We start from the raw sequence: 25565 nt of genomic DNA on the forward strand, positions 1-25565 counted from the left end.
CTAGATCTCCCCCCTCAGCCTCTCTGTTGTGGCCCAAAGGAAAACACACACAATACATTTGGCTTCAGCTTGGTGACAGTGAGTTGCTGGAAAGAGGCGTACAAGGCGCCATCTAACCATCTTAGGGACTCCACTCTGAATTTGTGTAGGGTTTATTCCATAGTCTTGTTGTTGTTTAGTCGTTTAGTCGTGTCCGACTCTTCGTGACCCCATGGACCAGAGCACGCCAGGCACTCCTGTCTTCCACTGTCTCCCCCTTCATGGATCACTGCCTTTCCGTGGCGAAGGGGCTTGAATAACTCAGAGAAGCTATGAGCCATGCCGTGCAGGGCCACCCAAGATGGACAGGTCATAGTGGAGAGTTTTGACCAAACGTGATCCACCTGGAGTAGGAACCGGCAAGCCACTCTAGTATCCCTGCCAATAAAACTCCATGGACAAAGACAACAGGCATTCCATAGTCTTATCTTCTCCCAAAGATATCCTGCAAGGCAGTGGAGGTATAGGATCAGCGTGTTCCTTCTCCTAGGTGGGCTACCTTCCCAGGTTGATGAGCCCCATCTGCCCCTTGCTTCCCTCTGCAGCACATGCAGAAACCATCTTCTTGACTCTTGACCCAAGATTGGTCTAATCTGCTCAATCCGCCAGAGCCTGTCTTTGCATGCAGGGGAAGTCCCTAACTCACCAGCTACCCTCACCTGGCTTAGCCAGATGGTGGAAGCCATTCCTGGGTTGTAGCTGCTGTTGCATGCTGACAGCTTCTAGGAGCCACAGGTGAGAGCTGAGTGCAAGGTGGGAACCAAAGGTGGACAAACTGCCCCAGAAGGAGCACAACATGTCTACCACCAGAGATATACTGCCCCTCCCCTAACACCCCTAAACCACTAAACTAAACCACTGAGCCTCTTGGGTTTGCCGATTGGAAGGTTGGCGGTTCGAATCCCTGCGACGGGGTGAGCTCCCGTTGATCTGTCCCAGCACCTGCCAACCTAGCAGTTCAAAAGCATGCCAGTGTGAGTAAATAGGTACCACTGCGGCGGGAAGGTAAACAGTGTCTCCGTGTGCTCTTGCTCTCGTCACAGTCCTCCGTGTACCAGCAGTGGTTTAGTCATGCTGGCCACATGACCTGGAAAACTGTCTGTGGACAAACACCAGCTCCCTTGGCCTGTAAGTGAGATGAGCGCCGCAACCCCAGAGTCGCCTTTGACTGGACTTAACCAAGGGTCCTTTACCTTTAGCTTTACATTCTCCACTAGTCCAGTAATCCCTATTATTCCTGTTTTTTTTGTAAACTGCTTTGAGGGTTTCCCCCTCTACAACCAAACAGCATATAACTTTTAGGAAATAAGCAATAAAGTAAATAAATAAAGCAGGCCAGTGTTGTTATGATGTCCATATTGCACATGGGAGGCTGAGAGACAGCATCTTGCTTAGCCTCCTGAGTTTGCAGCTGGAGGAGGATTGGCCATTCCACTTTACCAGCTCATATACCGTATGTAGGGGACGCTGGTGGTGCTGTGGGTTAAACCACAGAGCCTAGGACTTGCCGATCAGAAGGTCGGCAGTTCGAATCCCCATGACAGGGTGAGCTCCCGTTGCTCGGTCCCTGCTCGTGCCCACCTAGCGGTTCGAAAGCATGTCAAAGTGCAATTAGATAAATAGGCACCGCTCTGGCGGGAAGGTAAACGGCGTTTCCGTGCGCTGCTCTGGTTCGCCAGAAGCGGCTTATTCATGCTGGCCACATGACCCGGAAGCTGTCTGCGGACTAACGCCGGCTCCCTCAGCCTATAGAGCGAGATGAGCGCCGCAACCCCAGAGTCAGTCACGACTGGACCTAATGGTCAGGGGTCCCTTTACCTTTTTATACCGTATGTATACAGAGCATGGATTGCCTTTGTACCTTCTTCCTTCTGCCTCTTATGCCATGGAGAGTTCTCTCCCACCCAGCCCCCATTTCTCAGTCTGGCATGTTCTTCAGGCTCATTCACACATGCAAATTCAGTTGACTTGATGGCTGTAAGTGTGAATGAGTCACTGCAGAACACCACCATTTTCAATATTATGCAATGACTTGGGCCTCATCTTGTACTTCCATTCATTCTCTGTTATCCATAGGGCATTCAGATCACGGCCTGGGCATAGCCAGGATTTTTGTGGGGGGTGGGGAAGGACTTTGTTAGGGGAGGCAGAACCGACGTGATTGATCAGTTAGTTAAATATTTCTATAGTTTTACTTGATGGGGGGGGCGGCTGCCCCCCTGGCTACGCCCATGTGCCTCAGTCTGGATTTTTATCATGCCTCTGAAAAGCAGAGGCTATGAGAGAATCTGGATAGTGAGAGGGGAAAGTGTGGGAAGGCAGTGATTTGGAGGAGACTGTCACATGGGCAGTGGAGAATTAATGGAGCGGCAGGAGGCTCACTATGCACATTAAATGTCAGTGAACTCTAGCTCACTCACTGTCATTCAAGTTATCATACATTACAGATGTGTGAACTTTGGGCTCTCAAATTTCAGCAGTATCCTGTGCAATGCTAAAATCTGGCGCCTCCTACCTCTCACGCTCCATTATACATCATTGTTGCAGTGCCCCCTACAGTGCTGGCCGTCCAATGCGGCTGAATCAGTCATGCTACCATAAAACTGCCTCTACCTTGGGACCATGCAATATCTATGGGCTGATTCACACACATGTCCATCACTTTGTGATGGCAGATATCATAGGTTACCCTCATGGTCCCTTCCAACTCTACAGTTCTATGATCCTATGTGGTGACTTTCATGTGTGAACGATCCACCAGAGATCAAGTGCCAGGCAGGAGTTTACATCTCACCTGATGACATGGGTGGCACTGTGGTCTAAACAACTGAGCCTCTTGGGCTTGCCAGTCAGAAGGTCGGGGGTTCAAATCCCTGCAACGGGGTGAGCTCCCGTTGCTCTGTCCCAGCTCCTACCAACTTAGCAGTTCGAAAGCACGCCAGTGCAAATAGATGAATAGGTACCACTGTGATGGGAAGGTAAACGGCGTTTCCGTGCGCTCTGGTTTCTGTCACTGTGTTCCGTTGCAGTTTAGTCATGCTGGCCACATGACCAGGAAAGCTGTCTGTGGACAAATGCTGGCTCCCTTGGCCTATAGAGCAAGATGAGCACCACAACTCCACAGTTGCCTTTGACTAGATTTAACTGTCCAGGGGTCCTTTACCTTCACCTTTTTACCTGATGTCACACCAGTGGCAGATGTACATTTTTGGTTACTCTGAAGCTTGAACTGTTATTGGGGGGGGTGCTTTGCAAGCAGCAACGAGTTCTGGGAAACCACTGTTATCTTCTTCAATGGGGTTGCTCCATGACAGATCACCACATTTATTATTATTATTATTATTATTATTATTATTATTATTATTATTATTATTATTATTATCATTATTATTATTAACAACAACTACATCTCAGATTTTTGATTAAGATTGCTGTACTGGATTATCTCACTTATCAAAGTTATTGATGTGAACAAAAATTTGCTATGCCTTATAGTTTTCGAGTCGTGTGACTTATATTGGGTCTACTAGACGCAACATTTTAAACCAGGGTGGACTAAAGTGGGCACCTCTCTGAGATTAGGGTCCCTGAAGCATAAGCTTCATTAGTTTCACAGTAGATCAGACCCTTGGCGTCACACGAATCCAAAAAAGGTTTCTCTGGTGGAGGCAGTTCGTACTGTCACCCTAGAGAAATCAAGTGCTGTGTGTCGGGCCGGTGAAAGGTTGTACCACGTACCTACACATGTGAACCAGCCCTGTGTTCTCTACAGCACATAACACATTTGCCAGCACTGAATGAATATGGTGTGGCCAATTTGCCTCTCAGGATGCCAAGATGCTCTGCCCCTACCCTAAATAAGTGTGGCAGAAACACAAGCAACCGTGTGAACCTCATCAAGGGAAGACCAGGTGATCTCCAGCCCAGGAAGCGTCCTCCTTCTAATAGTCCCATGCCTCTGGCATACAACTGGATGACTAACATCCTATATCAGTGGTTCTCAAACTTTTCCTTCTGGGCCACACTTTCACAACAAAAATTTGCTCACGCCATACTAAATGCTTTTTTTAAATAAGAAACACATTGGAAAACAAAAAAGAAACAACTTCCAGCAATGCTTGATTTATAACATAGAACACAACTAATTTATAATATGATCATGGGACATCCAGAAAGTATAAAGTATAAAGCAATGCAGCTACATAAGGACTCGAATCATCCCCAAAATATAATTATGAGCAAGGCTCTTCCATATGTACTTTGAGTATGTATACAAACTCCGTGAGAGGTGTGAGCTTGCTTTTGCCGGGTAATCTCATTTATATGAGGTCTGACTTGAGACAAACTCTCATCTCCTCATTCTCCTTGTGCCCTCCATCTTTCCCAGCATCAGGGTCTTTTCCAGGGAGTCTTCTCTTCTCATGAGGTGGCCAAAGTCTTGGAGCCTCAGCTTCAGGATCTGTCCTTCCAGTCAGCACTCAGGGCTGATTTCCTTCAGAATGGAGAGCTTTGATCTTCTTGCAGTCCATGGGACTCTCAAGAGTCTCCTCCAGCACCAGAATTCAAAAGCATCAATTCTTCGGTTATCAGCCTTCTTTATGGTCCAGTTCTCACTTCCATACATCACAACTGGGAAAACCATGGCTTGAACTATACGGACCAAGTACAAATTTAATAAATAACGCAAGCTATTTATAGGCCGCTTTCTCTCTCCGCAGCTCCGCGCCAACTATGGAGAGGAGAAACCGGGGAGGATGAGCTAGGACGCCCCAACTCGACCAAAGTCCCCTCTAAAGTTCCCAGCCCAGCAGCCTCGACAGCCCGCGGCGCGCGCGCAGGAACCCGCCTCCCTGATTCCCCGGGGAGAGAAAAACCCGGGACCCCTCCCCCTTCGCCCCCCGCCCAGCCTTGGTCCCTTCCCTCTCCTGCAGCACCTGGCTCCGGAGCCCCTCGCATTGGCTGCTAGCGCCCATCAATCAGCGTCGGGCGCTGCTGACATCATGCTGCAGTACAGGGGCTGGGCTGGGCTGGGCAGTGAAGGCAGCGCTAAGCAGCGAGCCGGAGCTGTCCTCGGTCTCCAGCCTGCGCTCGGTCCCCCTGCCAAGCGAGCGCCTCCTCCTCGACAGCCAGCGCCTGGAGGTGGGGTGGGAGCAGGCGCGAGGCGACCGCGAAGCCCCCTCTGCCAGCGGCCGGAGCGCGCGTCCCGCTGGGGTGGTCGTCCAAGATGGGCAGGGGGCAGCCCCTGGCCGCGCTCCCCCTAGTCCTGCTCGTCCTCGCCTGCGCCCTCGGCAACAAAGGTGAGCGCGCGAGAGAGGGCGTGGGAGAGGGAAGCTCCTCGACGGCGGGCCAGCAAGTGCCAGGGCTCCCCAAGGAGGAGGAGGAGGAAGAGGGCAGGCAGGAGGGTAGGCGGGTGGGTGGTTTGCGCCCTCCGCCCGCGCCTCCCCGACCCTAGCCAGCCATCTGGTCCGACCGGGCGCGCAGCTGTTACGCTGGCTCCACTTCCATCCGTCCATCCCTGGGGCTGCGGGGTGTGTGTGTTTGTGTGTCTGCAGAGACGGAGCTAGGCACCAACTACAGAGGCTCCCCTCGCCGCCCTCTCGGGGCCCAGCCCAGCCAGCCATCGCCCCTTCGCCGCTGCTGGCTCCCCGTCTTCCCACCTGCTCGCTCCCCCTGCAGCTTCAAGTCCTTTCCTGCTGCCCCCACTTGTGCGCCTCTCCTGTTTATCTGCCACCCACCCACCTCCCTCCCTCCCTTGCCTATCCGTTGGCACACGCCCAGCCCATGTTTTCCAGCCCGTATCGATTCAAAACGCGATGGGGCTTCTTCATCATCTGCCCCCTCTTCTGTGGCTGTTTGCCCATCGCCCCGATGGATGCGCTTCTTCTGCCTCTCTGTGCAGCACCCAAGCCAGCCTCCCCGTCTCTCCCCGGGTTGCCTCTTCACAGCCTTAGGTCCTAGTTTGTTCGCCTGTCTGTCGGATTAATTATGGAGAAATCTATAATCTATTTGAGGAGGGGGGAGAGAGAGAGTGGGGGGGGGAGCTGCAGAGCTGAACGGGGAGCTGCAGAACACGGTGCAACAGCTTCAGCATTCGAGGCACGGACCCTGGAAACACGCACACACGCATCTGTGTGTGAGAGAAAGAAAGAGGGAGAGAGGTTGCAAGGTCTGTGGTCGTGGGCACCAGCAGCACGAGAGAAAGTCTCCTTGGGGGGTAGAAAGGTGTGCGAAACTCAGGAAAGGGGAAAAGGCAGAGCCTAAACATTTGCCGGTGGGATGAAGGAGACTCTTTGCCATCGCCTGCAGCAGAAGGAAGGGCGGAGAGTGCGAAGGAGACTTGATTTCTGTTTCCCCTGCTCTCCTGCCTCAAACCGTGTGTGTGTGTGTGTGTGTGTGTGTGTGTGTGTGTGTGTGAAGGAGGAAGGTGGGGGGGAGCTCTGCAGCAGCTTTGGGATTCAGCATGCCTGTTGGTTTTGCAGATCAAGTGGAATAGATATTCTTGCTCTCCCTGATACCCGATTCTGAGCACACGATGCAGCCACTGGTGCCTGGCTTGGCCTCTTCATTGGAATTTCTCAGGGAGGTTCAGAATCCGCCCAAGTCCCCAATTGGAAAAGGAAAAGGGGGGGAAAGCCTCTTCTGAAGAAACCATCAAGGGCTCTTCAAGTGGTAGACGGGAAAAGTAAAGGATTTATTCCTCTGCTACCTTGCTTGTTACCCCAGCAACAGGGGTATCTTGCACAGCAGCAAATTCCTGTTTTCCATTGGTGGGGTGGCGGCAAGGGGCAGTATATGGGGACTCAGAATAGGGTGCGAGATTGGAATGTGTGTGTTGCGTTATAGGTTATGCAGGATTGTGGCAAGTCACACAAGCAAGAAATAGCAGCATACCAGCAAGAAAGGGGGAATAGTAGATGTTCTGCTGGGTTTTTAAGTATGACAACCTTGAAATCAATTTGGTGAGATGAATATCCTACCTTGCAGACCCCCTGTGGCTTCCTTCCCCATTCTCCAAACCACCAGTCCCCCCCCAACCCGGTATTCCTTCTCAGGTTTTGCACATCTATTCTTCCTCAGAGGTGCAGGCTGCTGTTCCACTGGGGGACGATAACAACACTCACCAAAGCTCCATAGTCCCCAAAGGCAGCTCTTCTAGGCATTTTTTCAATAGTGCCTTCTGGTATTGAATGCTAGACATGCACAAGAATATAAGTGCAAAAGAACTGCCTTGCTGGATCAAGACCATCCAAGTCCAGCAATGGCGAACAGGATGCCTCTAGAGTCTGTTTATTTCCCATTGTTGGGAGTAGAGCCTAGTCAGCAGATCCCAAACAGAGCACAGTGATAGCATCTCTCTCTCTCTCCCTCTCCCTCTCTCTCCCTCTTGTGTGTTTTGCCCTCAGCATCTGGTACTCAAAGGCACACTCAAAGCTACCATCACCAGTGATGTGATAGACCTAACCTTATGCTGCTGAATTTGTCCAATGCCATATGCAGCGGCTCCTAGGGGCAGTCCCCTCCAGGGTTGTTATTTTTTGAGGAGGCCAGGGTCCCTCAGTGCTCAGTCCTTGTGATGTTGTGCACATGCAACATCAGGACATCATGTCTGGCCCCCTCAATCAACTTGAGAAGGTGGCACCTCTGTCCCAGGCTGTTCAAACAGGGCTGTCCCAATACATTCTGCTGCCTGAGGCAAAGGACTATATGGCTCTCCCCTCCTTTGGTTCCATGTAACAAAACTGGACAGGTAACTGAATCTTGTTTCGACACTGGTGATGCGGCAGCAGCTTCTGTCATACCTGAGGGCAGCAGGCTGGCTTACTAGGTCTCTGGTGCGCAGAGATCTGTCATCCCAACACTTCGCTGGCATCCACCACATCCCCAGCATCTGCCCCCTGTGGCAGCAGCCTCCTTCTGCCTTATGGTAGGGCCGATCCTGTCATCAAAGCTAATGGCTGTCACCACACCACATCTTGTAATGAATTCTGTAAGGAAGGGTGTTCTTGTCTTGAACACACGGCAAAACATGTTCACTGGGGCTCTCCAGTTCAGGTGTTATTATGACAGAGTGGATTTTCTTCTATCTATTTTTCTCTCCACCCTGCTCAGCACCCCTGGAATTGGCATGGATCCATAGACTGGTTTTCACTTGCAGGCAGTGCCCCATGGGAGACCCTCAGGAGATACGGAGCCATCAGTGGACTTCCATCTGGGCCGCACTCAGGTCCTGGCTCCATTTGCATGGACTGCTTGCTCCACATGTCAGCTGTGTACATGTCTGCACCCCTTTTTGTTACTCTGGTGGTGCATTTTTGAGTGCTGTGGTCATTGCACAAATGGTAGCAGCTGTAGATAGAGCGCCTGGCTTGGAGGTCACACAGATAGTTCTCTAACGTAAGGATGGCCTTGATGCCTGGCGTGTGGACTGGCCTAGGACGTTTTGCTGGAAAATCCAAATAGCATTCTCTTTCTTTCTTTGAATAAATTTTATTAGGATTTATAAAGAAAAAAGCAAAACTTAGTATCAAATATATATTTTTTTGTCCAAAACTAAAATATTGATCTAAATATAACAGAAACACAGGAGAAGAGAGAGAGAAAGGAAAGCAGGAAAAACAGAAAGAGAGAGGAAGAGGAAGAAATAGACGAGATTAAAATAAAGAGAGAGAAATAAAGCTCCGCTAATTAACACCGACTCCACGCTGCCAGGAAGATCACCTTCATAAGTATCATGCTTTAGTGCGGCAACAACTCTTCATTTCAGGGAGGTTTAAGCAGATGAACTTATCACTGGATTGTGTCCAGTGAGTCAGGTGTATCAGCCTCCCACTCTGGAAAAGAGGCAAAATTCTTTTTTATGAATCAATGTCTCAAAATGGCATCCTTCTGAGGCACCCTTGTGGAAATCCTCAGCAAGCATAAATGGGCTTAGGGTTGACCCATGACCTTTCGCTGCCTGAGGCGAAGGACAGGACGATGCCCCTCCCATGTCCAAGTACAGAACCCAAGTGGCAGAGCAGCTGAATCTGATTTCAACACTGGCAAGAGAACTGTATTTTTCCACCACACCTTGGGGGCAGTTGACTAGCTTAGAGATGTGCTGGCCCTCCAACATCGGCAGCCTGAGGCGGTTGCCACATTTTGTCTAATGGCAGGGCTGGCCCTGAATAAAAACCCAGAGTATTAGGATCACCACTAATGCCAGTTTCACACCATAAGGCTATGGGGTGGTTCACTGCAAGAACTGGGGAAATTCTGAGGTGGGGAAATTCCCTAAAGGTAGATGCTTTTGAGACATTGGGCTTGTCCATACTGGAAGCATAATGTGGACCCCTTCCCTGTGATGTTCCGGACATTTCCACCTTTAAATGCAGGTTTTTCCAACTGGGATTGAAAACCCCCCCATTTAAATAGGGAAAGGTCTGGACAACACTGGGATGAGGAGGACATCTTGTAGATGCCCCTACATCAGTGGAGAGACAGGCTGATGCAAATCCACATTTTGCTCCAGCGTGAATATCTGAATATTCTGAATATCTTCCCAAGGGCTTTAGCGTTGCTCAGTTGTGAATGGACAGAGCCTGTTGCCTCTGTGAGGGATGAGCTCGGTGAGCTGGGGGTCGCAACTAGGCCATTGTGATCTAATCCCAGAGACCCAATTTTATCAGGGATTGGTTGGTGGGGAGGGAGCGTGTTAATTTATAGCAATTCTCCCTTTCTTTGCATTCTCTCTTCACCCCCACCTTCCTCTTGTTTTCCCTGCCCTGGAGGTTGTGTGATAAAGATTAATTTGCTATTTCTGGGCCTGTGACATTTTTCAGAGCCTCCTGCCGGCTGCTGCCTCAATGTTGAGTCTGGACCGGATCCAGCCAACGGGATTAGTGCTTTGGGCAACAAGGAGGGGCCAAGGGGAATATGGCACATGCCAGGGCAGAGCAAGGGATATTGGGACGGGGTGGGTGATGCCTGGAGAAAGCTGAGATGAGGCTATTTCAAGGGAGCGTCTTAAGGCCTCAGACGTGAATGATGAAAACCTGCTTTTCTCCTTGGGGGTCTGAGGCATAACCCTTTGGTCCTCATTTCCAATCAAAACAAGCTAAGGGCGGCTGCATTTGCTCTCACACACCCTTCCCTCAATGTTACTCTCGCTTTTCCTTCTATCCTGTCGTCTGCTGTTGAAACACAGGAGTTGTAAGCTCCTTGCGGGTGGGGATCTGACGGTCTGCTTATGAAATTATTGGTTGCATGTGAAATGTATCGATGGCGGCACTGCCTAGAATGACGGTGATGATTTGCGCCTGCTAGAGAGTTGTCGAAGGTTCTATTTTTAAGCTTCTTATTGTGTCAAAGCAAACAGATGGGTTTCGGGTTTTTTTTATAGATAGCTTTCCTTCGTTCCACAATCATTTTCTCTGAATTCAGGGCTAAAATTCCCAAGCTTCCACATCCTCAACCCCATCAAATAAATGTCAAACCACGAGATTTATGAGATTTCAGCATACTTTATTATTATTATGTTACATCGTGAGATGCTTTGAGTAAGGATCTTTCTGGGCAGAACGTTGTTGGTATTGTTGGTTTGTGTGCGTATATAGAAATAAAAGGATTAAACAAACGAAAAACATTGTCTAGCTGCTGAGAAAGGTTGAGGAGCTGCCTGGTCAAATATTGACAAATCATGATCAACTATCTCTAAAGCTTTTGACATTAGGACAACAATACAGAACCAACCAGGAGGTTTGATACTGACATTAATAATCACTTTAACAAAAATTCCAAAAACGGACCACTGCTTTTGTAAAATAATGTTGTTAATGTAAAAAAAAAAAAAATGCTGCAAATTATTTATTTTTATTACACATTTTATTTTACCCTTTGTGCAAGAGGAGTTCAGGGCAACATGCATAACTCTCACAACAACCCTGTTAAGTAGGTCAGGCTGAGAGTTCGTGATTGGCTCAGCTTCATCCTAGGGAGCTTCAAGGCCACTCAGCCTTCTATATCATCTCTCCCTCCCTCTCTCTCTCTCTCTCTCTCTCTCTCTCTCTCTCTCTCTCTCTCTATCATCTATCTGTCTGTCTATCATATATCACATTTAACTCCCTCCTTCTCCCTCTAAGGCAGCGGTTCTCAACCTGTGGGTCCCCAGATGTTGTTGGACTACAACTCCCATTATCCCTGAGCTCTGGCCTTGCTAGCTAGGGGTGATGGGAGTTGTAGTTCAACAACATCTGGAGACCCAAGGAGCTCAAAATGGTGCACATAGTTCTCCCCACAACAACCCTGTGAGGTAAGTTAGGCTGAGAGGCAGTGACCGGCTCAAGGTCACCCAATGATCTTCATGGCCAAGTGGGGATTTGAACCCTGGACTCGCAGGTCCTAGTTCGGCACTCTAGCCATTGATGAAATGTGTCCCTGCTTGGAGACATCCGCAGGCATGGCAGGCAGCCATTGGGAGAAGCTGTGCTACGCCTCTCAGTTTGCCTCTGACTGCTGCAGGGCGAGGGGACCTTGCTAACACATAGAATCATAGATTTGTAGAGTTGGAAGGGACCCTGAGGAACATCAAGTTTCAAGGCAAGAATATGCAGCTGTCCCCTCGGACTGAGGATCAAACCTGCAACCTTGGCATTACCAAACTCATGTTCCAACCATCTGAGCTATCTGCACACTTGACACGATGATAAAATAAAAGAAGGAAGGATCCAGACAGTGGCATTCTTGGAAATATTTAACAATATTTGATCAGCCAACTGCTGAACGTGCCGACCTTAATCCCGAGTCCCTAAATCCAATTAAAGCTAGTTATATCTTCATTTGCAATTAATTTGCATCCCGTTGCTTTCAACGGAACGCTCATCCCAATCCCATCCTTGTTTTCTCAGAAGTAAGTCAAACTGTTTCAGTGGAACGTATTATGTTTAATATAGATGGGGCTGCACTCATAGCCATTCATAACCTAAGCTGATTTTTTTATTTATTTTTGTGTGGGCGAGGTATTGGGTTCCCCTCAAGTATTTTCTCTATTTTTGTGAAAAGTAGAACTGTATCCTGAGGGAAAGGTATAAGGACTTGGAAAATCTTTATTGAAAAAAATCCTGCATTAAGCTAGAAGTGTCATTAAGCTAGCTTCTCTGCCATTTGGTCTCATCTTATTTTATATACAAAAGCTGTGGCTCAGGAACGTAGGGTACTACAGGACTATGTGACTGTCTGGATTTACTACAGTCCAAGGCTATTTTTTTCTCTTCCTTTTTGAAATAAAAATTTGCAGTTGTTCAGATTTAGATCATGGAGCCCTTTGTAATTATAGAGCACATATCCTGGTGCGGTTTATTATTGACTCAGTAAATCATATATCCAGTTCTTTTTTTCTGCAGGGACGCAGGGATATGCACACCCCTAAACATCCATTTACTGTATTTATTTCCCCCGATTTGAACTATAAAATGGTGATTTTCCTGAGTCAAAATGAGAGTACCCCTAAACATTGCTTGTAGCTGTATCCTATACTTGGCAATTGTGACAACTTGACCTTTTTGTAAAGAAAAAAAACACCCTCCTTTATTTCTTGTTCTTATTAAAATTCAATAAAAAAAATTGTTGGGAAAATATAATTAAAAGAAAGGTACAAGGAGGATGCAGGGCTGCCGGCAAGGCGTGTGGAAGAACGTGAACTCGTGCATATACCTGAATGGTTTTATTCCTGCTCTCCACCCTTTTTACACTCCCGGATTTCCCCAGCCAACAAGCACAAGCCATGGATTGAGGCTGAATATCAGGGCATCGTCATGGAGAACGACAACACAGTCCTGCTGAACCCCCCGCTCTTTGCTCTGGACAAAGATGCTCCGTTGCGCTACGCAGGTATGTGGCTGAGAGGAAGACGTGTGGGAGGAAGGTACAAAAGCAGAATCATGGCATTCTTAGATAATGTTTCTGTGCAGCCTTAGCTGCAGGGAGAGACTTTGTAGTGGTAGCGCTGAGCGCACTGCATGAAGGCATCATAACTTGTAAGTCACTAGCACACGTTTGCTTTGAATTTATTTAATTCGATCCACACTGTTTAAATTACAATTGTAGTATTTATTTATTTTTAAGTGGATGTCAGTTATCCAAGTGTTTTTGTATTCACGGGCTGGATGGTGGAGGCAGATTTATGAGAAATTTTCATTATATTTGTATAGAGCCAAACTGGATGTGACTTTAAGACGAAGAGTCACCCTTGCCTGGTTTCTTGTTTGTTAACTAAATAGCAGCTGCTGGAGGGCCAGCTCCAGACTGGTATTGCATCTTGGGGAGAGAGGAGATTTAACCCTTTGTTCCCACTTAATAGCCTCATCTGGATTCTACTTCCTTTCCCCACTCTGGTGGCTCTTAGTTAGTTTATCCAAAGCTTACATGCATGCAAGAGCCAGTCATGTGTTTAACACAATGTCCATCTTGACCCTTAAAGATCCAAGCTGAGGGCTGGATCCAGACTATGCTCCTCGTGCAGCAATTTATGCTCTCTTGATGCTTTCAAAGAGCTCGTCTTTTGCGTGCTGAAGGAGTGCCAGAAGGGTAGCAGGAGAATATTGCATATGGAGCAGCAAGTAGGGTGGTGAAAGGCAAACGCGGACAGGGATTTTGTACCTTTGATAGTTTTATAGGAGAGGGAATTTTTATTCCTGCTTCTGTACTGCTGTGAAAGGGACAAAACCTGTTTAGCGTACGGCCACCCATGTTTGCCAGACCTCAGGATTTGATCCAAGCTTTCAGGAGTTTAGCTTTATCTGCAAAATCTCTTGCAGAATGACCGACTCACTCTGGGCTTTATTGCCTCCATGGGCAGGCATTGCTCCTGAAATCTTAAGGTCCACATTCGCACTATGCATTTAAACCAGGCATAGGCAAACTCGGCCCTCCAAATGTTTTGAGACTACAGTTTTCATCATCCCTGACCACTGGTCCTGTTAGCTAGGGATTACAGGAGTTGTAGTCCCAAAACATTTGGAGGGCCGAGTTTGCCTATGCCTGATTTAAACTGATATGATACCACTTCAAACAGTCGTGACTTCCCCCAAAGAGTGCTGAGAGCTCTTGGTGAGAATTGTTAGCACGACCATGCAGTCTTCAGCAGGCTTCCTCAACCTCGGCCCTCCAGGTGTTTTTTGGCCTACAACTCCCATGATCCCTAGCTAGCAGGACCAGTGGTCAGGGATGATGGGAACTGTAGTCTCAAAACATCTGGAGGGCCAAGGTTGAGGAAGCTTGGTCTTCAGGGTTGCTGTGAAGAGGGATTGGTTACTAAACCACTGTGAGAATTGTAGCTCAGGGGTTAGGGGAATAAGGGTCTCCCAACATAGAATTGCAGCGTTGGAAGGGACCACAAGGTCGTTCAACCATTGCCACGGTGTCCTTTCTTCTAGCAGATCAAGTTAACCAGGTGACAGCAAAAACTGCAAAAAGTTTCATCCGGGGCAATTAGAGTAAGATCTATTATTTGATTATTGATGTAAACCTCCAGAATGTATTTTTTTGTATAGTTGAAGTTTTTACCTCTATCTCCAGTTACACTGTATTTTATTTTATTGCTACGGCTAGTGGCTGAGGCAAATAAAGATTCTTCTGATGATGTCAATGCAGGAATCTTTTGCCCACTGTGGGGCTCAAACCCACAACCCTGAGATTCAGAATCTCCTGCTCTACCAGCTGAACAGCCCCTGAGAGTTAAATGCTATATAAATTGTTTAGATAGAACAATAATAAAATCAAAATTAAATTACACGCATGGGTAAGCATTGCGCATAATAGGTTTTCCGGCTATTACCAGCAAGAGCTTCTCCGCTGAGGAGCTTCTGTCCTCGGAGGAGCGGCTTCCCCGGGGTCAGTCTGAGAAGGATCTGCAGTCCCAGCTGAAGCCAGACTGCAGGGCCTGGCAGGAATTAGACAGAGTGTGCCGTTGAAGCCCAAAGCCAGGATCTCAGATGGTGCACTGTGGAAGCCAGAGACAAAAGTTTGATTAGCCAGCAGAACCTCAGTCAGATAAGCAGTCACCTAGGCGTAGCTGTCAACTTTCCCCTTTTCTTGCGAGGAATCCTATTCAGAATAAGGGAATTTCCCTTAAGAAAAGGGAAACGTTGACAGCTATGCACCTTGGGTGTTGGGTTGACAGTGATATGGATCCCACTGAGGGCTAAAACAGACTTCCAGGGAGAAGGAGGGAGTGTGCTTCAGGTCCTATCTCCCCAGGAGAGATATCTTCTCAGTTAAAGGGTCTGCACTGAGTTCCTGAGGAATGCCCTCTGCTAGGGCTGTGATCCTGCTGCCTTTGGAATGGATAAAGGCAGGATCTGCAGAAATGGGGGAGTTTCTGAGGAAGGATAAGTGGGGTCACAAATTTCAGTGCTACGCCAAAATTTGGCACACACCACCCAGTGTGACAGTGCTCCCCTAAATCCGCCCCTGCAGGGATTGTCAGGGTCGGGCAAAGAAACCTCTCTGGCAGTGGGAAATGGAGGGCATCCAGTGCTTCTTTCACTTTCTCATATGTGGAGGTCTCTGGTAGAGGGACTGTGTCCTGTGATGATCCTGGCAGAGGGTCATAACCACAGTCCAGGAAGCGTATGGGCAGATGGCAACCCAGTCTGAGTAAGGAGCAGTGCCAGAATTATGGGAATGTGGGTGGTTCCCCCTCACAGGACACCAAGCGGAGAAGGGGGCAAAATGATGATGGTGATAGTAATAATACCCACATTTATATGAGTAAACTGTACTAAACATAATAACTGTGAAAATAAGAAAAAATTAGGGGGCGCCAAATTTTGTCCTCGCTCAGGGCATCGTATTACCAAAGTCCGCCCTTGTCGATACATGGCTTTCCAGTCTAGCCTACCAACGAATAAAACACCAACAGAAATATTTTTTCAGTGGTGTTGGGAGAAATGATGGCAATTGACTCCATACAAGCGGACTGCTAGATGCAGCAGCTGCCCCCTGGATGCCGTTTCAGATGGTTCCCGTTCAGCAGCCATTTTGTGTGAGGTGGGTCTTTGTGGCAGAAATCTGGAATGTGTTGAGTGACAGGTCTGGCCTAAGATGTTATGATTGTCTGAGGCAGGAAATCTCGAGTGGGAACCCCACAAAAAGCACTTCCCTTCATTTCAGTGGGTCTTGAATAGTAGAACTTCCTTTCAGATTCAGATCTCGTAGTTGTCCAGCAGGAAAATGGGAATATTTGCCTCTGAGATAAGCTCTTTCTTCACATTCCCTTTTTCCTATTTCTGCTTCATGCTTCTGGCAAACCAGGTGAGATCTGTGGATTCCGGATCCATGGGGCAGGGGTGCCTTTTGAAGCTGTGATCCTGGACAAAGCTACAGGCGAAGGATTGATCCGGGCCAAAGAGCCGGTGGACTGCGAAGCTCACAAGGAACACACCTTCACCATCCAGGCTTATGACTGTGGAGAAGGACCTGATGGTGCCAACACCAAGAAGTCCCACAAGTAAGACTGAATATTTATTTTCCTTTTGATCTGGCGAGATTTTTAGGGAGCTGTCGCATGGGATAGTGTCCTTAACTGAGCCCCTTCCCCACAGAAATACTGTTCATTTTTGGGAATGTGAAATAATCTATGTCAGATGGCTGTGGGTTGTTTGGAAGTATATAGTAGAGGCAATTTTCTTTTGAAAATAAATAAATAAATCTTGCATTACTTTGGTGGTCCTTCTGCTGTCAGTACAGCGGTACCTTAGTACTCGACCAAATCGGCTCCCGAATGCCACAAACCCGGAAGTGAGTGTTCTGGTTTGCGAAAGTTTTTCGGAAGCCAACCGTCCTCTGTGGCTTCCAATTGAGTGCAGGAAGCTCCTGCAGCCAATCGGAAGCTGCGCCTTGGTTTTTGAAGGGTTTTGGGAGTTAAACGGACTCCTGGAATGGATTAAGTTCAAGAACCAAGGTACCACTGTACATTTCATAAATACGGACACTGTAGGACACACCACACAAGCTCTTGTAGGTTTCTTTGAGATTTTAACCACTGCCACTTTTTCTTGCCTTCTGCCTGGCAGCTACTGCCCCAGAGACCTCTACTGAAAGGGGCAGTTTTAGAACTCCCTCTCTTCCCCGTACTTTCATTTTTGTGGTCCATAGGAAGCCTCATATTCTCATTCTGAAGTGTAGTTTGTACTGTTGGGGACGCGCCTTGTCAGCAGCACCGAACTGACCCAGGATTTAAATTTGAGCCACATATTACCACTAAAGCTGGGCTGTTACCGCTACCCCTGACCCTTTGGCCGGACCAATTAGCTGGCGAAGGCAGTCCAGCAGCCACTTGAAGTGAGGGAAGGGTGTTTATTTTTGTCAGAGAAAGGCAGAAAAAGGAAGACCCCCATCCATTTCATGCCTACAGATAAAACATCCCTTCTGTTGAAAATTCTTAGAATTGGACAACTTTTTGAAGCAGGAATTTTGGGGGTGGCAGTATTAATGTTTAAGGTGGGGGGCCCTCAAAAAAAGTCTTGCCATCACCTCGGAGTCAGGTTGCATTCTTGAAACAGAATGTCTCATAGGAAAAAGGCTAATGGTCTAAATTCAGCATCATTTCCTGTGGGGCGTTCTGTCCCCGCAACACAGCTAGATTGTTGAGGGTAGCCAAGCTATTACTTTGAAGCAGCGGCAACACTTTTCTAAGAAAACTTTTCATCTTTAAAGGTTAAACTACCAACTTGAACAGACACAGGTGGTGCTGTGGGTTAACCACAGAGCCTAGGACTTGCCGATCGGAAGGTCAGCAGTTCGAATCCCCACGACGGGGTGAGCTCCCATTGCTCGGTCCCAGCTCCTGCCAACCTAGCAGTTCGAAAGCACGTCAAAGTGCAAGTAGATAAATAGGTACCACTCCGGCGGGAAGGTAAATGGCATTTCCGTGCGCTGCTCTGGTTCGCCAGAAGCGGCTTAGTCATGCTGGCCACATGACCCGGAAGCTGTACGCCGGCTCCCTTGGCCAGTAAAGCGAGATGAGCGCCGCAACCCCAGAGTCGGTCGCGACTGGACCTAATGGTCAGGAGTCCCTTTACCTTTACCTTTTACCAAGTTGAATGTTCATAGATTTTCCCTCATCCCAAAAGATTAATCCGCATAGAGGGAGTTCACCTCTGCAAAAACATACAGCAGCAACTATCGCAACTCAGTCCTGGAAACAGCCATCATTGAGGTGTATTGCCCAAAATCAATGCCCCTGAGCAGTGCTTTTTTTCCTGGGGGGACACAGGGGTACACATACCCCTAAACATTTTGTGAATCTTTGTACTTTTGTCCATTTGCTGTATTTATTTTTCTTGATTTGAACTATAAAATGGTGATTTTCTTGAGTCAAAATGAGAGTACCCCCTAAACATTTTTTTTTAGAAAAAGAGCACTTCCCCTGAGGAGATGAAGAGTACGTTCACCTGACACTGAGTAACTACAGCCAGGTCTTCCATTTCTGAATGGAGGGGTTCAGCCTAAGACAGGCAGCTTTAAGGCCCAGAATTGCTCTTCTTTAGAAAGGAGCCCTTGACCTTTCTTCTTTGTTCAGGGCCACGGTTCACGTGCGGGTGAATGATGTCAACGAGTTCGCTCCCGTCTTTGTGGAGAACCTTTACCGTGTGGCGGTGACAGAAGGGAAGCTCTATGATCGCATCCTGCGTGTGGAAGCCATTGATGGCGACTGCTCCCCTCAGTACAGCCAGATCTGCTACTATGAGATCCTGACTCCCAACGTCCCCTTCCTGATTGACAACGATGGTGAGAACCTAAACAGGCCTCTTGGCTGCTGAATTGCACTGGAAACTGTGGAGCAAGGCTGGTGCAGACTTGCAAATTGTACCACTGATAATTGTTTTGTGGGCAAACTAGATGATACTTGGGAAACATGTAAAATGTTTCTCTGCGTGTGTCTGGATGATATATTTTTTTACTGAAAAGCAGCTGCGGAGGACTGCCAGTTTCAGGGCAGGAATGGCAAGGAGTATATACCATATTTTTTGCTCTATAAGACTCACTTTTTCCCTCCTAAAAAGTAAGGGGAAATGTGTGTGCATCTTATGGAGCGAATGCAGGCTGCGCAGCTATCCCAGAAGCCAGAACAGCAAGAGGGATTGCTGCTTTCACTGCGCAGCGATCCCTCTTGCTGTTCTGGCTTCTGAGATTCGGGGGGGGGGGAGAATCTTGTTTTCCTCCTCCAAAAACTAGGTGCGTCTTGTGGTCTGGTGCACCTTATAGAGCGAAAAATACAGTATTTCTCCCCACAAACTGGAAAACAACCTGGAGGTGGCAGTTCTGAGAGGGAAAATGGCATGAACGATAAAGGTTAAACAGCCCCTATCTCTGCTACAGTTCTCACTTCTGAACACAACCTTTGATGCCGCTTTGCAGTTTAAAACAAATGGAGGCGGCAGTATATTATCTCCAGTGTATTGTCAAGTTTGGCACTTGCTTTTTTGCGAGATGGCAAATATAACTTCGTATCACTCCGCTTTGAACAGCTATGGTTTGCCCCCAAAGAATCCTGGGAAACATAGATTGTAAAGTTGAGTTTTTAAGAGACCCCCCATTTCCCTCACAGAACAATTTACAGAGTGGTTTAACAATCAGTCCCTCTTCCCAGTGAATTCTGGGAATTTTAGCTCCCTGAGGGACATAGGGGTCCTCTTACATTTTTACAAACTAGAGTTCCCAGAATTCTTTGGGGGAAGCCAGACCTGTTTAAAGCGGTATGATACTGGTCTAAACGTATAGTGCGGATAGGGCTTAGGTACGTATGAATGCATCCACACATACTTCAAGGTCAACAAATACTATATTGCAGGAACCAGATTGCCATGTTGTGCGTGCGAATGTTAGCAGAGATTGCACCTAGCAAGCTTAGCTCTTGCCACTTGTTCAGAAAGCACTTAAAGGCAAGCCACATCTGTGAGGATTGATCCTGATTCTCATACTTTTACAGATCTTTCCGCACATTTTATAGCAGCAAGCCACTGGGTGTACACATATGCTATGGCGTTTCGCCTGTTTGTAGATTTCTTTCCCCCCCCAAAAAAAAATTTTTTTATTGATTTTTACAATATTAACAACAAACAAAAACACAAAACGACAAACATGGCAAACATAAATCATAACCTTATTGAAAATAACAGTTATTAACTTTGTGAAGCGACTTCCTCGTTTCCCCTTAGTTGAATTTCATTGCAAATCCTTGTAACGGTTTTCCAAAACCCAATTTTTATACACTTTAAATTGAACATTTGTTTGTAGATTTCTAACTGGCATCACACCTGTTTGTCCCATGCACACTTCACAACATTAGTGTGCACCTAAAAATGTAATATGCAGAGGGCCATGTCAGAGTTTTTGCAGTAGTAGTAACCCTATGTGTCCTGTCATTTTCAACCGTTTTCAGAGCGGTGTTTTCTGCTTCGGGCTATATAGGAGGAAGGACACGATATCTTCCTTGGAGGTTTTTAAGCAGAGGTTCGATGGCCACCTGTCATGGATGCTTTAGTTGAGATTCTTGCATTGCACGGGGGTGGACTAGATGGCCCTCAGTATCCCTTCCAACTCTGCAATTCTATGATTCTATAAATTGAATAAATAATCATAGTACTCTGGTGTTTCCTGCAATAAACACACATAGAGTGAAGGGCAGGTTTGAGGCACTGTCTGGAAAACTCCCCATAGCATCTAGGAATAAGCACAAGCCCTTTACAGTGGTACCTCAGGTTACATACGCTTCAGGTTACAGACTCCGCTAACCCAGAAATGGTACCTCGGGTTAAGAACTTTACCTCAGGATGAGAACAGAAATCTCACAACAGTGGCAGGGGGAGGCCCCATTAGCTAAAGTGGTGCTTCAGGTTAAGAACAGTTTCAGGTTAAGAACGGACCTCTGGAACGAATTAATTTCTTAACCCGAGGTACCACTGTATAATTTACAAGCTTTGTATGGAAATCACCAGTGTAACACTAGTACTCATGAATGTGGATGCATAAAGTAGCTTGGAAGTAGCTTGGAGGATGGAAACAGCTGGATCATGTTACCGGGTGATTATTGAAATCATTATGAGTGCCCAGGATGTGTGGATTATGCCATAGCTGTGGATGAGAGGCTGTGCTTGCTGCAGCCTAGCAATGGCAACAAAGGGATGTTTGGACCTTGTGTGTGTATCTGTTGTTCTTTGCTTCTCTAACTTCAAGGCCGTTCTATTTCCGGCAGGGAACATCGAGAACACTGAGAAACTGCAGTACAGTGGAGAGCGACTCTATAAGTTCACAGTGACAGCCTACGACTGTGGCAAGAAACGCGCCTCTGATGATGCAGAGGTCGAGATCCAGGTGAAGCCCACCTGTAAGCCCAGCTGGCAAGGTATGAAGCCTTTATTTCCATGGTGCATATTTCTCCTCCTTCCTCCCGGTGACTCCACCAAGGGCAGTGTTCGAAACTGCCATTGTTCTAGGTGTGTTTTGCAATGGAGAATTTCATTAATGCAAGCAGTTTCTGAGACATGGGAGCACTGCTAAGATTTCAGATTAAGACTTCCACTGCTGGAACGAAAGGAGGACCTTTAGCCAGCCACTCTCTGAGGACTGGAGAAGGAACCCTCATAAGAATATGGGGGGGGCAGGCAGGGGAAGTATGGCTTTGTTTTTTTGCAGTCTTCAGATGAGGAATAGACCATGTGAAAAATGAATATAAGATTTTAGCTGCAGTTCATTCATTTTCAGCTTTGTATTATTGTTATAAAAAAAGCGCTCCTACACATTTCATTTTGGTGCCCATAACCTAGGTTTAAGGTGCCATTTAGTTCCTAGCTTTCATATCTCAGTTTCTAACACTGACCAAGGGATCATTCAGATACTTTGCCTTTAATTTTTACCTCTTCTGCCTTCTTTATTTGATGAATAGCAGCTCATTTTAAACTACATGGCCTGATATATATTAACTACCTCTCATATATATTAAAAATATGTATTATGTATGAGAGCAGTTAATATGATTGCATTAGTTTGCTCTGTTTTGTGCCCTGGGAAAAGTTACAGAAAGAATATATATGAGAGATAGATAGATGATAGATAGATAGAAATAGATATTCGGGCTTTAGTCAACCTAAGACTAAGATCTGTTATTATGCATGGGAAGCCTGTGTACTGTAATTGACAGTGTTATTTCTTTATTTAAAATGTCCTTTAAAGGAATATTTCCTCAAAGGAAGGTTGGGATAGAAATCCATTCAATAATTAAAATAGTTGGTGGATTAGTTTTCCATGTGGCTAGACCTCAGTAATGATCAAGGAGGCTGGGAGGTTTATCGAGTCTGTGCCAGTTACACCAGCCTGGCCATATTCTAGATCCAGGTCCTGGCATAGTTTGGAGGGTGTTAATAAATGCACAGTGGGGGGGGGGGACGACATATAGACCTGACGCATGGAGCATAATCTGTTGGGAAATGCATGGTTTTGATTTGTTTTGATATCGATGACTGTACTTACTTTCTCTGTTGTAACCAGCCAATGGGTGGAATGTGAAGTGTAAACATAAAAGAACATGATTTGCCCATTTGAAAACCTCCCCACAGGTTGGAATAAGAGGATAGAGTACACTCCAGGCACGGGCAGCCTCGCTCTTTTCCCTAACATCCACCTGGAGACCTGTGACGAGCCCCTGTGGAACATCCAGGCCACGGTGGAGCTGCAGACAAACCACGTGGCCAAAGGCTGCGATCGAGACAATTACTCCGAGAAGTCACTGCGCAAACTCTGTGGTGCGTATTCCCTTATCGCACCGAGTGATGCTTGCAGGAGGAAGTGAACTAGGTTGTGTGCAGGTGTACAAATGGATGGGAACTTGAAAGACCATGGGTCAATTGCCTGACAATATTTTCTTCCAGCAAAACTGGGTGAGGAGTAGTTTTAGGTGCCCTTAGTCAGAAGCATTCGTACCATATAGCAAAATTAGGTGGCAGCTGTGGGTTAAACCACAGAGCCTAGGACTTGCCAATCAGAAGGCTGGTGGTTTGAATCCCCGCGATGGGGTGAGCTCCCTTTGCTCGGTCCCTGCTCCTGCCCACCTAGCAGTTTGAAAGCACGTCAAAGTGCAAGTAGATAAATAGGTACCACTCCGGCGGGAAGGTAAACAGCGTTTCCGTGCGCTGCTCTGGTTTGCCAGAAGCAGCTTGGTCATGCTGGCCACATGACCCGGAAGTTGTTTGTGGACAAACACCGGCTCCCTCGGCCAATAAAGTGAGATGTGCACCGCAACCCCAGAGTCGGTCACGACTGGACCTAATGGTCAGGGATCCCTTTACCTTTAAGGCACATAGATCTGACCCATGGGGCGTAGAGTGCAAAGCTGTCCTCCTCAAGGCCCATTGAGATGGACAGGAGCTGCACCAGAGCACTGTAGGGTTTGCTTTGTGCCATTCCTCAACATTTCGCTGGAAATATTTCTAGTATATTGTGTCCCCTGCTTAATTAGCAGAATCGGGGAGAGAGGTGTCTCATGGATTTCCCATTATCCGGCACCAAAGTGTCTTGGTCTCGGCTTGCCCTTAGCGAAGGACACCAGCCACCCATTTTCAGATGGGCCTCCTCTGTTCTTATTTTCCTCTCTTGCCCTTGACAGGTGCTGCCACAGGCGAGGTAGACCTGCTCCCTGTTCCTGGACCCATGGCCAACTGGACGGCACGGCTCTCAGTCCATTACAGCCAGGACAGCAGCCTCATCTATTGGTTCAATGGCAGCCAGGCGACCCAGGTGCCCATGGGGAGTGGGACCGGCGCCCTGGAAGGCCTAAGCGACCATTTCACCTTGTCCCTGTGGATGAAACACGGCGTGACCCCAAGCAAGGGCAAGAGGGAGGAAGAGACCGTCATCTGCAGCACCATGCAAAGTGGTAAGAGACGTTTCCTTCCCCATGGCAAATATCGGAATAGGGGGGAGGGAACATCTACAGTATTTTTCGCTCTATAGGACGCCCCGGACCATAGGAGGGGGAGAACAGGGGAAAAAATTCTCCCCCTCTCTGCTCAATGCCCCTTCAGCGAAGCGGCAGGAGAAACGGAGCCCCTTCCATTTCTCCTCCTGCTTTGTTGAAGGGGCGCTGCACAGAGGGAAAACTGTGCAGTGCCTCTCCAGCGAAGCCTGGAGAGCAAGAGGGATTGGTGTGCACTGACCCCTCTTGCTCTCCAGGCTTCAGGCGGCTATCTGCAAGCCTTTGGAGCGCAGCGGGAACTTCTGCTGTGCTCCGAAGGCTTGCGGATAGCCGTCTGAAGCCTCCGGAGCGCAGCGGGAGTTCCCGCTGCGCTCCGGAGGCTTCAGGCAGCTTCAGCGAAAGCAACGGGAAGCCTCCGGAGCGCGGGGGGAGCTCTCCCTCTGTGCTTCAGAGGCTTCGCGTTGCTATCGCTGAATTCAAGGAGCCTGCATTTGCTCCATAAGACGCACACACATTTCCCCTTAATTTTTGAAGGGGGAAAAGTGCGTCTTATAGAGCGAAAAATACAGTACTTTGCATGCAGAAGGTCCCAGGTTCATTTCGTGGCAAGAAATCTCTGAAATATTGGAGAGGTGCTGCCAGTCAAGGCAGACAACACTGAAGTGGAGGGACCAGTGGTCTGACTCAATATAAGGCAGCTTCCTATGTTCCTGTGAAATTCCTGTTTCCAGAGCCACTCATGTAGAGCTTAAGAAGAAAGGAGAGATTCCACTGAAAACAGTAGTTTCTGAGTTTATGTTCTTGCTGTAAAGCTATAAGGCTGCAGTCCTCTTGCCCGGTACTGCAGGGAGCCTTTTTGGTAATGTTATTTTTGTTTTATCAAAAAAAAAAAATAATGGTATACAGTGATACCTCAGGTTACATACGCTTCAGGTTTCAGACTCCGCTGACCCAGAAATATTACCTCAGGTTAAGAACTTTGCTTCAGGATGAAAACAGAAATTGTGCTCCCGCGGTGCGGTAGCAGCAGGAGGCCCCATTAGCTAAAGTGGTGCTTCAGGTTAAATACAGTTTCAGGTTAAGAACAGACCTCCAGAACGAATTAAGTACTTAACCAGAGGTACCACTGTATTGGACTTGTGCTGCAGAGGAATAGCACAGTTAACTATTAACAATAGGTTTTTTTAAATAAAAAACAACAACACGTAAAGTAAGGTATACCTTTGTCTATTTTTATTGGAGCACCGTGAAAGATGCAAATTGTCTCCTGCCTAGACTCCTCGTTTGCTGAAAAGCAAACTTTGAACAAGTTAAAATAAAAAAATTCCTTCCAGTAGCACCTTAAAGACCAACTAAGTTAGTTCTTGGTATGAGCTTTCGTGTGCATACACACTTCTTCAGATACACTGAAACAGAAGTTGCCAGATCCTTCTATATAGTGAGAAGGTGGGGAGGGGTGTTACTCAGAAGGGTGGTGGGAATGGGAGATAGGCAGATAGCTGAGAGAGCCTCTTGACGACTCTTAAGACGACTCTTAAGAGTCGTCAAGAGGCTCTCTCAGCTATCTGCCTATCTC

General features: G+C 47.5%; 1 protein-coding gene across 1 annotated transcript in view; it reads left to right on the plus strand.

Annotated features, from left to right (window-relative positions):
* Nucleotides 1-5102: 5102 nt before the first annotated feature.
* The window catches only part of CLSTN3 (calsyntenin 3), a 36076-nt gene continuing 15613 nt past the window's right edge, over nucleotides 5103-25565 (plus strand). The window contains exons 1-7 of the mRNA XM_081176262.1: nucleotides 5103-5336; nucleotides 12784-12906; nucleotides 16330-16525; nucleotides 18599-18807; nucleotides 21275-21424; nucleotides 22635-22820; nucleotides 23681-23950. Coding sequence (XP_081032388.1) covers nucleotides 5264-5336; nucleotides 12784-12906; nucleotides 16330-16525; nucleotides 18599-18807; nucleotides 21275-21424; nucleotides 22635-22820; nucleotides 23681-23950 — 1207 coding nt within the window. The 5' untranslated portion in view covers nucleotides 5103-5263. The remainder of the gene's footprint in view (nucleotides 5337-12783; nucleotides 12907-16329; nucleotides 16526-18598; nucleotides 18808-21274; nucleotides 21425-22634; nucleotides 22821-23680; nucleotides 23951-25565) is intronic.

The sequence above is a fragment of the Podarcis bocagei genome (assembly GCF_964188305.1).
Source record: "Podarcis bocagei genome assembly, chromosome: 17".
NCBI lineage: Eukaryota > Metazoa > Chordata > Lepidosauria > Squamata > Lacertidae > Podarcis > Podarcis bocagei.